Raw genomic sequence first — 12894 nt, 5'->3', positions numbered from 1 at the left:
GACAGGTAGATCAGTGGAGTAGGCAGTTGCACATTGACTCCAGGACCTCTTTGTGTTGCCGGAACTTGCTCGATAATGATCATGCTGATGATTATGAGTATGATAATACTTGTTGTTGTACTATGGGGTGTTTTGTGTCATCCTAATCATTAGCAGTGTACACACACACACACACACAGAGATAAAAACACTCTTACTTGCTTATGGTAGTCCATTGTATAAAATGACTTGCACTTTTTGCCTCTATAATGATCTCTGTGTCTGCTACAGACAGTGCATGTAAAACGTTGTGTGGCGGCAGTCGTGCATTTCTGGCCTTAGTCGTGGTGAGTTGTCCCTCTCTTCCTCTAGTCTCTGCACCCAGGGCCGGTCCTAGGCATTTAGGTGCCCTAGGCGAGAGTATGATTTGATGCCTCCCCCCAAATTTTAGGGGCGCCACCACCACCACATTAAGCCACCAGTACTGCCTCATCACCACCCACACATTCAACAGTAAAAATATGGACAACAATGGTTTCAAGACAAAAATAGACAGTAGGCTGAGACATATTTTCATAGAGACATGAAATTCATAGAGACAAAATTATTTAAATGTTTGTTTTTGGGGGGCATTTGGCGCCCTCCAGGCATTTGGCGCCCTAGTTCGCCTATGCCTAGGACCGGCCCTGTCTGCACCCCTTGTTCGCAGAGCTGGCGCCAGGCGGAGTATTTGGCAGCAGTCTCATCCAGTGCTGTTGGGTTCAGGGATGTTTTTGGCTGATCTTTATAGGGCCTTTTCTGCAGAGCGCTGGCTTAGGTGCATCTCAAAACATTTTAATATCGTGGAAAAGTTCAAGATTTTCCGTAATTTAATATGAAAAGTGAAACTTTCTAAGCCCCATCCTCTACAACCTCTACACCTACGACTTCACCCCCGTCCACCCCAGCAACTCCATCATAAAGTTTGCAGACGACACCACCGTGGTGGGCTGCATCTCGGGGGGGGGACGAGGCGGCGTACAGGGATGAGGTAGAGCAGCTGAGCAAGCTGTGCAAGGTTAACAACCTGCTGCTGAACCAGTCAAAGACCCAGGAAATCATCGTGGACTTCAGGAGGAAAAAATCTGAGGTCCAGCCCCTGCTCGTCGATGGAGGGAGCGTGGAGAGAGTCTCAACCCTCCGATTCCTTGGGGTGCACATACAGGATGACCTGTCCTGGAAGATCAACACAGCAGCCATCATCCAGAAGCTCTTCTTCCTGAGAGTCCTCTTCTTCCTGAGAGTCCTCAGGAAAGCTCTTCTTCCTGAGAGTCCTCAGGAAAGACCACATCGGACAGGAGATGCTGGTGACCTTCTACCGCTGCGCAGTGGAGAGCATCCTCACCTACTGCATCTGCATCTGGTTCTCCAGCTGCACAGCCGCAGAGAGGAATGCGCTACAGAGAGTCGTGAGATCGGCCCAGAAGATTACTATTTGTATAGTATAGTATAGTGGATAGTGTACATAGCCTTTATTTATGTAAACCAGCTCTTTTCCCTTCTTGTTTTTAGTTTTTTTTTCCTAGCACCAGGGGAGCCCCCCCTCCCAAATTTCGTTGTTTGGTACCTGTACTATATCAATGACAATAAAGACCATTCATTCATTCATTCATTCATTTCATATATTCTAGATTCATTACACATGAGGTGAAATATTTCAAGCCTTTTTTTTTATGTTGATGCTTACAGCTCATTAAAATCAAAAATCAAAAATATTTGAATGAGGAAAAAAAAAGATTTATAATACAGAAATGTCGACCTTCTGAAAAGTATGTTCATTTATGCACTCAATACTTGGTCGGGGATCCTTTTTGCATGAATCGCTGCATCAATGTGGCGTGGCGTGGAGGCAATCAGCCTGTGGAAAATGTTGCATTTCATTTGGAAATCAAGGTCCCAGAGTCTGGAGGAAGAGTGGAGAGGCACAGAATCCAAGTTGCTTGAAGTCCAGTGTGAAGTTTCCACAGTCAGTGATGACTTGGGGTGCCATGTCATCTGCTGGTGTTGATCCACTGTGTTTTTATCAAGCCCAGAGTGAACACAGCCGTCTACCAGGAGATTTTTAGAGAACTTCATGCTTCCGTCTGCTGACAAGCTTTATGGAGATGCTGATTTGTTTTAACAGCAGGACTTGGCACCTGCCCACAGTACCCAAACTACTAGTAACTGGTTTAACACTTTAAGTGCCGTGATGGGGTCACGGTGGCCCCTTGTGAGTAAAATAAACTCTATCTTTGCTCTTGATCAAATTTCAGGACCCTCCTTTCATGACTTTTCCTAGATATGTGCGTTCTACCACCCAGTATCCTTACATTTTCAAAATCACACCAGGATAAGCTAGTATACGGCTATTTTGCAGTTTTTCTGCGTAGGAGGCAGGCTAATTTAAAAGGAGCGCCCTCTAGTGATCTTTGTGTGTAAATAGCAGATTTACATTCTAAAGAGGGGGTCTATTAGCCCCAAGGCGGCTCTACTAGTAGGTAAAATAGGCACGGCTGTTCGAGTGTTAATTACCATGGTATTACTGTGCTTAATTGGCCAGCCAACTCGCCTGACCTGAAGCCCATAGAGAATCTATGGGGTATTGTCAAGAGGAAGATGAAAGACACCAGACCCAACAATGTAGACGAGCTGAAGGCCGCCATCAAAGCAGCCTGGGCTTCCATAACACCTCAGCAGTGCCACAGGCTGATTGCCTCCATGCCACACCACATTGATGCAGTAATTGCGCAAAAGGAGCCCCGCACCGATCTGGGGCTCGCGATCTGGCGTGCAGTAGTAGTCAGTGGTCACGTGCATGAGAGTTGGCTAGTAGCTACCTGTGTGTAATGAGTCTGACAATGTCATGATGCCAGTTGGTGAAATCATAAACCATTTGCTTAAGTAATGTTTCGGTTATTTAACTGTAGGTTATAAACTACAGATGGTAAGCTTTTCAAATGATGCATCATACTTTGAAATCGGAAAAGAATTCAAGATGACACAAGTATTTGAATGTTGGTGCACCGAATGGGAATGCGACAGGAGAAAAGTGACTGACCAAACAACAACAACAAACGCTGCTAGCGGCTAACAGTGGTACATCGCTAGGAACGTCTAACTGCGTTTTTATAACATCACAACTTGCTGAGAGAACATGGACATGCTAAAAACACATAACTACGCATAATTAGATGAACACACAGTCCTTGCTTTTGAACACGTCCTAAAACAAAGGTATGTTTACAAGTCATTATCACTTACCGGTAGCCTCCGGCAAACGAGAACAATTAATCCAATCCACAGTTGCCTGTTATGAAAAAAATATGTTTTTGTTATTGTTGACACCCCTTCGATTCTGCGACTGGTTTCCGGTCTCACCAGCGGGCGTCACTAGGCTGCACTTTTAAAAAGGGTACTTTAATTGATTTGCCATTTGTAAGAGAAGATAAATAGAATAACAACCTAAAGGCACTAAAACTAGAAATCAGACAGTAACTTGTTTTTTTCCTACAATGCTGAATGCTGCGGTTTAAATTGTTTTAACCAGTTGGTCACTGAGTACTGCAGAGTACTGTTTTTGTTGTTGCTTGAATAAAGGCTGGCAGTCTTTAATAGCCAACTGTTGTTGTGGACTATATACTGGGGAAGTATTTGTTATTATTCAGGAGTAAAAAAATAAATACAAATATCGGATTGATATCGGTATCGCAGATACCTGAAGCCCAGGTATCGGTATCGGTATCGGTATCGGTAGTGAAAAAATGGGACCGGGACATCCCTACTTGATAGGCGGCGTACCCCGTCCAGGAAGGGGGGTTGATTGGGCAATTTGTCTTGGCCTCTCCAAAGCTAGGTTGAGGAGTGTGGCCCTAAATAGGGTTGACTAGTCACACAGGGGTCTGTGTGAACCGAGAGTAGCTGCCACTCAAGTTCAAACTGCTGGCGGTCGGTCAGGGATCTGACTAAGAGCCGGTGGCAGGGGGGAAACCCAGGATGACCAGTACCTTCCTCATCTGCAGACGTCTTACCTCTGGGGCCTGAGGTCGCGAGACACCCAGTTACCATGCGTGGCCACGTGGAGGCATAGTAATAATAATAATAATAATAATAATAATACATTTTATTTATAAAAGCACTTTACATAGGAAATCTCAGAGTGCTACAGAGCCAAAACAATAAACATTTTCAATTAAAAGGCTAAAAAAAGGCCCTGGGTGGGTTTTAAGGCCTCGTTTAAAAGCATCCACAGACTGTGGTGCCCTTAGGTGGTCAGGGAGAGCATTCCACAGCCTGGGAGCAGCCGAGCAGAAGGCCCGATCTCCCATCGTGCGGAGCTTGGTCCTGGGGGTCTTGAGGAGGTTGGTGGCAGCAGAACGGAGGGTGCGTGAGGAGGTCTGAGGGGTATGGAGGAGTTCCCACGAGTCTCCATGCAGAATAGGCTCTGTACTGGCGGGGGTCGACTAATTGTATCGCTGGAACTTTCCTTGGTAATGAATATGCTGATGATTATGAGTCTGATAATTATGATTGTATTAAATGTGTTTTGTGGCCTAATTATTATTAGTGTGTACACAGGCACGCGCGCACACACACACACACACACACACACACACACACGCGCACGCACGCACACACACACACACACACACTCTCTCTGTAATCGAACACGGTGTCTCTTCTTCCTCCTGGCTGCCATTTTAGGAGTCGTGTCACCTTGTGACCAATAATTAATATTAATATATTAATATTATGCTGAGATTATGATATTATGGACATAGAACCCTGTTGAAAAGGAGATGTTCATCTCAAATTAATGTTTGAATGGGGGTACTAGGTTATGTATAGTATAATGGTATTTCCAGATGGTTAGACGTCACATCTTTAGGATAACAGTCACGTAGCTCTGCCACCTATACTGTACGTACCTCTCAGACTGACACTGTTAGAGGCTTTTTTTCACAGAGGCAATCATTTGGTATTTTTCACCTTAAACCTTAATGATGAGAGTGTGTGTGTGTGTGTGTGTGTGTGTGTGTCTGTGTCTGTGTCTGTGTCTGTGCGTGTGCGTCTCCGTCTCCGTGTGTGTGTGTGTCTCTGTGTGTGTGCAGTTATGCAGACACACACACACACACTTCCTGGTCTGCATTCCCCGCCACAGTCTCATGTCTTAATGGGATTCTGATTGTAAATCTAATTTATTTCTGCACTGGAGGAATCCCTCTGATTAGAGTGTGCACACACACACACACTCACACACACACACACACACACACACACAGAGCAGAGAGGGGCCGGTGTGTGTGGGCTGGCCATAGGGACTCGTGCGTCAGTGTTTATGTATGTGTATGGCAGTAGAGAACGAGAGTTTTACGATTCCTGTAGATCCTGTGGCTTAGCCCTAGACTCAGAGAGCAGTTATGTGATACCATGAAAAGGTCACCTCTATACCTCCTTAATGTTACTTTGGGGGCCTTTTCTAACCCCACCTGAAAACTCCTCTAGGGACAACTCATGTATAATAAGTTTTAAGTCCTGTCCTCTCGCTATCTCCTTCCCTCCCTGCTCCCTCTCTCTCTCCCCCCCCAGGTGCGTAAGTACCTCCTGATGCTGGATGTGCGTAAGGACCACGTGAAGTTCTGGAGACCACAGGTTCTGCTGATGGTGTCGAACCCTCGCAGCAGCGTGGGCCTCATCTCCTTCGTTAACGACATCAAGAAGAGCGGCCTCTACGTGCTGGGACACGTGCAGCTAGGAGACCTGAGTATGTTCCACACCGTCCGCTGCTACTACATGCACATTATCATTATCCACTATTCCCCAGGAACTATTGTTTACATTTTTGGCATTTAGCAGACGCCTTATTCCAAAGTGACTTACAATCAATACATTTGAATACTAAGCATGTGAATCATCAATCCACCAGTCGTAGCAGGAAGAGTAATCCAGCTCAGGCCCGGGGCCATTGATAGAAGGAAAAACCTTCTCCTATCACCTTCTTCTAAACCTAGTTTATTTTTTTCATAATAAAACCTTGTATTATTATGAAAAAAATAAAAAATACACTGGAGAAACAGAGAAACAGTACAAGGGGGGCAATAGAAGTTCTTAGGGACACAGTAGAGGGGAAAGCGGGTGTCTTTAGGAGACGCAGTGCTGAGGGGCAGAAGATATTGTAGGATCTGAACAGGATTGGATAGGAGTTAAGCGACATGGCAAATTCAACCTGCCCTGTCAGAGGAGCTGTTACTATTACTTTTTTTTTTGTAAGATTTTATTTTCATTTTCCATTTTCTTTTTACACAAAACATTATACACACATTACTTGACAAACATCACAATACATCACAACTTGACAAACACCACAACACATCTCAAATTGACATACATCACAACGCATCACAGCTTGACATACCTCACAACACATCACAACTTGACATACATCACTACACATCACAACTTGACATACATCACACACATCACAGCTTGACATACATCACAACACATCACGACTTGACATACATCACAACACATCACAACAACTTGACATACATCACAACTTGACATACATCACCACACCTCACAGCTTGATATACATCATAACACATCACAACTTGACAAACATCACAACACATCACACCTTGACAAACATCACAACACATCCTAACATCCCAAAGCCCCACTTTTTTTTTTTTTTTTTAAACCGTCTAAAGTCTATCCCAGTTTACCCCCTATACTTTATCTAACTAATAATTCTAATGCATACTCAAATTAATCTCTTAGTACTATGTTTCTTGCACTATCTTTACGTCTTAGCTAAGGCCTTCACTATCTCTCCCCATATCTTTTCAAACTGATCTTTCTTATTATTGTCTATGGCTAAATTCTTCTCTATATTGGTATAATAAAGAATTTCGTTTTTCCATTGTTGTAGTGTTGGAGGTTTAATTGATTTCCAACTTCCAAGTATTAGTTTTTTAAATATAATTGATGAGTACATAATTATCCACCCCCTAGGGTATCTTACTGTGGCTACATCCTGGAAAAGACAGATTGAAGGATCAAATTTGAATCTTTCCTTATGTACCCCTGAGAGCCAATGTTCTATGTCAACCCAGGTTTTCTGTACTCTGGGACACTCCCAGAATGCGTGTATTAGTGAGTCTTTTTTTCCACACTTTAAACAGTTATCTGATACATTACTATAATACTTATGGATTTTATCTCGCGTGTGGTAGACTCTATACATTATTTTATATTGGATTAAACGTAGATTTTCATTAACTGTCATGTCATTTGTAGTATTCCAACACTCTTTCCATTTTAAACCTATATCTGTTCTTCCTAGGTCTCGATTCCACATCTCAATCCTACTTTCTAACAGTTTTTCAGCTACATAGGACTTCTGTAGAGTTCTATAAATTTTACCTATCAAATTCTTATCAATTTCTCCATCAAATATGATATCCTCAATTGTACTCTGCTGCCCAAATGATTTTAAATTAAAATTTAGATTTATGTAGCTTCTTAGCTGCATGTATCTGAAATATTCAGCGTTGGCCAACTTATATTTACTTTGGAAGTCGTGCCATGGACTAATGGTATCCCCTCCTACTAAGTCGTTTATAGTTTCTATTCCCCTTGTTCTCCATGTAGACCAATTTATTGTAGCATTCTGAAGAGCTATCCAAGGATTATTCCACAAAATAGTACTTTTTGGGATTGATATTGATTCTCCCAGTATCCTCTTAATTTTTTTCCATGACGTTTCTATATTATTTACAATAAAGTTTCCTTTTTTCTTAGTCTTATGTTCTGAAAATAAAAGAGTTAAGAGGTTTTGGGGATGTACACCTGAATCTTCAATGTGGATCCATTGTTCTTCTGCTGTGTGTTGGACTATATGCCTCAGATAGAACCCCTGGGCGGCCAGTTGGTATAGCTCCAAGTCTGGAAGGTTAAAGCCCCCCTCTGACATAGGAAGGTGTAAAATATTCCTTCTAATTCTGTGTGTTTTCCCTGCCCATATAAAATCTGTTATGGCTGAGTATACCATATTAAAGTACTTTTTGGGTGGAGTTATTGGTATAATTGAAAACAAAAAAAGAAACTTAGGAAGCCATGCCATCCTAAACAAGTTTATTCTGCCTGTCAGATTTATAGGAAGATTTTTCCATTTACTTAAAGTCTCTTTCATGTTATTGAGTAGTGGAATAAAGTTCTCTCTATAGATCTGAGTTTTTTTGTCACTAATTAAGCAACCTAAATATTTAATATTTTTTGTCCACTTAAATGGTAATTGTAATTCTGGGTTTATTCTTTTTTGTTTACCAATTGCCATTATTTCAGTTTTATCCATGTTTATTTTATATCCTGAGATATCCGAGAATTCAGAGAATATTTTTAACAAAGGGACTATAGATTTATCTATGTTCGTTAAATATAACAGAATATCATCCGCAAATAAATTTATCTTAAAGTTATTTTTGCCCACGCTTATGCCTGATACATAGGGATCTTGTCTAATTTTTTCTGCCAGTGGTTCTATTGCCAGAGCGAAAAGAAGTGGAGATAGGGGGCAACCTTGTCTGGTGCCCCTCTCTAAAGTAAATTCTGCAGATAATGTATTGTTAGTATATATTTTTGCTTTAGGATGTTTATATAGTAATTTTATAAAATTAATAATTTCCTCTGGGAAATTATATGCTTCTAATACTTTAAATAAATAAGCCCATTCAACTCTATCAAAGGCTTTTTCCGCATCTACTGCCATTATTGATAGATCTATCTAAAGAGCTGTTACTATTACTAATGCTTACCGATTTCTTTCAGATGTAAAAAACAAATAATACAAATAAAATAAAAAAGTGCCTAAGGGATTGTTTTGGAATTGGAGGGTTTTGACTTCCACAGGAACCTGGGCTCCTGGGAGCGATGAAACATGTGTTTTTTTTATGCAGGTGTTGATGTTTCTTCTCTGGTTCCTCAGTAGCTAACGCAACTGATAATCCAGGCAGCTCCTATTGTAACAAGATACATGGAACTAGAGTGTATGATCTGTCTGTGTCTAGGGTGACTTTCAGCTTGGCTAATACAGACAACACTCCTACAATATTGACTGGCCTCTTGTAGCCCTAGTGCTATGGCAGGCCAGACATCCCAATCAGGTCACCACATTGAATAATTTATTCTTAAAGTGAGTCAGTAACTTTCATCACTTATTCTTAAAGTGAGTGAGTCAGTAAAATGTGGCCAGATAATGGCCCGTGGCCAAGTAAATCTACATAGATGTCGACGTATTTATTTCTGTATCTTTCTCTCTCTCTCTCTCTCTCTCTCTCTCTCTCTCTCTCTCTCTCTCTCTCTCTCTCTCTCTCTCTCTCTCTCTCTCTCTCTCTCTCTCTCTCTCTCTCTCTCTCGCTCTCTCCCTCTCTCAGACACGTTGCCCTCCGATCCCCTGCAGTCTCGTTACGACTCGTGGCTGTCTCTGGTGGATCACCTCAACATCAAAGCTTTCGTCAACCTGACCCTGGCTGACTCTGTCAGACACGGAGTCCAGCACCTGCTCTTCATCTCCGGCCTGGGTCAGTACAGCTCGGATACCATAGCACAGGCTGGAGCTTTGATCAGCTGTCACAAACACACTCACATAAGCAAGAACACACCTCATGCTCCGGTTCTCCTGCCTCCTCACTATCACACACACTTCTCTCACTTCGGTTCAATCTTTCGCCGTCGTTCAGTCTCACACTCGTTCACTACCGATCTCACCTTCTCTCGACTTCCTCTCTATAGGTGGGATGAGACCCAACACCCTGGTCCTCGGTTTCTACGACGACTGCCCCCCCGAGGACAAACTCATCGACCCCTCCCCATCATCATCAGGCAAATCTACAGACGCCAACAGCCCCTCTCAGGACCCTGAGGACGAACAGCTGCCGTTCCACTTCCCTGCTCTCCGGGGGTCCTGGGACGGCAAGGGGGAAGAGGGAAAAGGAGGAGAGGGCGGGGGGGGCGACGGTAAAGTCCTCGGACCGGAAGAGTACGTTGCCGTCATCGCCGACGCCATGAAGATGCTAAAGAACGTCGCTCTCGCCCGGTACTTCCACCGCTTCGACCGGGCCGAGGCCCTCTCCTCCCAGGGGAAGAAGAGGACCGTCTACGTGGACGTGTGGCCCATCAACCTCCTCCGGCCCGACAGCTGCAGCTACGTGGACACCTGCTCCCTGTTCCTCCTCCAGCTGGCCTGCATCCTCACCATGGTCCGCGCGTGGCGCCGCGCCCGCCTGCGCCTCTTCCTGTGCGTGGAGGAAGGGCGGAGCCTGAAGGGGACGGAGGAGAAGCTGGGTCAACTGCTGAAGGAGCTGAGGATCAAGGCCAACGTCTACACGGTGCCGTGGGACCGGCAGGTGGCGCTGCACTGGCAGAGGCAGGGGGGCGAGGCGGGCAAGAGGAGACCCTCGCACCAGCAAACCTACAAAGAAGACGAGGAGGAAGGAGAGGACTCGAGGAAACAGGAAGAAGAGGTCGAGGAGGAAGGGATGGGCGACTACGTGAACAGTTTCCCCAGCAACGCCACCAGGCTGTCGGACGAGTATCTGTCGGCGGTTAACCAGCTGATCCTGGAGCAGGCCCGACCCCCTCCGGCCGTGCGTTTCCTGTACTTGCCCCGTCCCCCCGCCGACACGCGCCGCTACGCGTCCTACCTGCGCCAACTGGACCTGCTCACCAAGGACCTGGGTCCCCTTCTGCTCATCCACGGGGTGACCCCTGTTATCACCACTGACCTCTGACCTTTGACCGACCACACCACAGAGAGAAACAAAGGTGCGAATGACGGATGCACCTCACCTCTGTTCACCTCTCCACTCCCACAGATTGGGTATTCCCCAATTGCCAATCTGCCCCTTTACCCTTTACCCCCCTCCCCCTCTCCCAATCTAACATGGCTATTACAAGAAGGGTCTAGCCTGAGAGGTACAGTAGGGATCGAGCTAGGTCGATTTGGAAATGAGCAGTGGTGGAAGGAGAGGGGGAGGAAATACAAGTATGATTGTACTGATGTTCCTCTTGTTTTTCCTTCCCGACATGGAAGGTTGCACTGATCAAAAACAGAAATAGCACGAGGGACTGCAGTCTGAATTCACTCTGACTTATCATTGGAATCTCAGGGCGACAGTCTTCATAAACCACACATCTCTCGACCAAATCTAATCAAGGTGCTACATTGTGCTCTTATTCAAAGTTTACGGTTCCTATATGAAAATTGCAGTTCTTTTAAGAAATGTATTTTAGGTACTTTTTAATCTTTTCTTTGCTTTTAGAAATGTTTGCTTTTTACTATCTCCTTATGACTATTGCTATTACCAATCAGAATGCCAAAGCGCCTGTGCGTGCCTGGGTTGAGTGAGTGAGTGTGTCTGCCCAATTCCATAATGGACCCCTAATCAACTACCCTCTATCCCTTAAGCACTTGTGTTGGTATGAAGACTGTGTGTAGGTATATGGTGAAAATTCCACCTAGCCTATTAGGGTAAGATGGAGCTGCCATACCTGTCCGTTCAGATGGAGTGCCTAAAGGGAGATCCTAGATGTGGACTCTAATACTAACTCTAATAAGACTAGTCCTGTGGACCCGTACACAAAATGGTGTTGAGAATATTTCTCACTTGAACTCAGTCAATGAGTCCCTAAACATGAAAAGTCACTGAGGTGCTTGTCCGCCACGCTGCCACGAATGACGATATGGCCAAATCAAATATGGCTGCCATCGACCATGATGAAAAAAATCTAACTTAAAGAGTTAAAAAGCTAACTTTGTCGTTTTTGAGAGTATACACGTGTAATACCTCTATTTCGATTGATTGTGGTGGGTGGAATTCATTTCTGATATTGTTATGACCATTCGGGGTGATTTTGAACTTGAAAGGTCATGGTCAAGGTCATTTTGCTATGCCGAAGACCTTGGCCATAACTTGGCCTTTTTTTTTTGCAGTAGAAACAGGTGTAATAAGTCTAATTCAACTCATTCTGACATGTATAATTCATTTCTGATATTGTTTTGACCATCCTTGTTTTGACCATCCTTGAAATATCAAGGTCAATGTCATAAAATAAAACAATAAAATAAAATAAAAGAAGACAATCAATGATTGTCAGTGATTGTCTTCTTTTATTTTTTTAGATTGTTTTATTTTATTTTAATATTTTAATTGGGTGTTGAAAATAGCAAATAAGACTATGTATGAATAAAAGTGATGAACAAATGAAATAACACAATCAAATAACAAATTCACTCAAAGTACACCGTATCATGATTGTGTGCATGCAAGTTAGTGTGATTACAGGATGGCTTATCAATTTTTCCATGGCAGAATGTGATGCAGCAGAACAGCAGCCACAGCGCCGAGTGTCGCACTCTTCCAAGCACACAGTCCTGTCGCACAATAGCACAGGGCAACAACCCACAACCACACATCATGTATTAGGCTTACACACTTAATCAGGGTTCGAATTACAATCTTACGAGCTTTGTGGGGGTCTAAATAATAGCCTCACGGGTGCTCAAGAAAGAGAGAGAGAGAGAGAGAGAGAGAGAGAGAGAAAGAGACCACTGCTCATTACGTTGTTAAAAACTTTCACACACACGCACCAGCCGACTACTAGATTGCAACCGCAACCCGAAACTGCCAACAAAGTTGAAATAGTCTGAAATAATTATGCAAAACCTGGCCCAGAGCCAAGATTAAGTGAATGACGACACACAACAAACAGCTCCGTCCTTGGTCCTGAAACAACAGCTATCCATTGTCATTGTTGTTTTTGCTATTTTTCCCCACGTAATTCGAACCCTTCACTTAATATAAATACAACAATAGTGGGAAAAATCGTACCTAA

The 12894-nt window shown here is 43.7% G+C and overlaps 1 protein-coding gene across 1 annotated transcript in view; it reads left to right on the top strand.

The window, feature by feature from the left end:
- LOC308172852 (solute carrier family 12 member 9) overlaps window positions 1–10898 on the top strand; it is a gene marked incomplete at its 5' end in the record, with an annotated part of 50465 nt that extends 39567 nt beyond the window's left edge. Inside the window, 3 exon segments of the mRNA XM_080547798.1 lie at window positions 5587–5761; window positions 9435–9581; window positions 9793–10898. Coding sequence (XP_080403924.1) covers window positions 5587–5761; window positions 9435–9581; window positions 9793–10790 — 1320 coding nt within the window. The 3' untranslated portion in view covers window positions 10791–10898.
- Between the last annotated feature and the right edge of the window lie 1996 nt (window positions 10899–12894).

The sequence above is a fragment of the Nansenia antarctica genome, assembly GCF_963989245.1.
Source record: "Nansenia antarctica genome assembly, chromosome: 17".
Classification (NCBI taxonomy): domain Eukaryota; kingdom Metazoa; phylum Chordata; class Actinopteri; order Argentiniformes; family Microstomatidae; genus Nansenia; species Nansenia antarctica.
The sequence above is the reverse complement of the archived record's forward strand: the minus strand, read 5'-3'. Positions and strand labels throughout refer to the sequence as shown.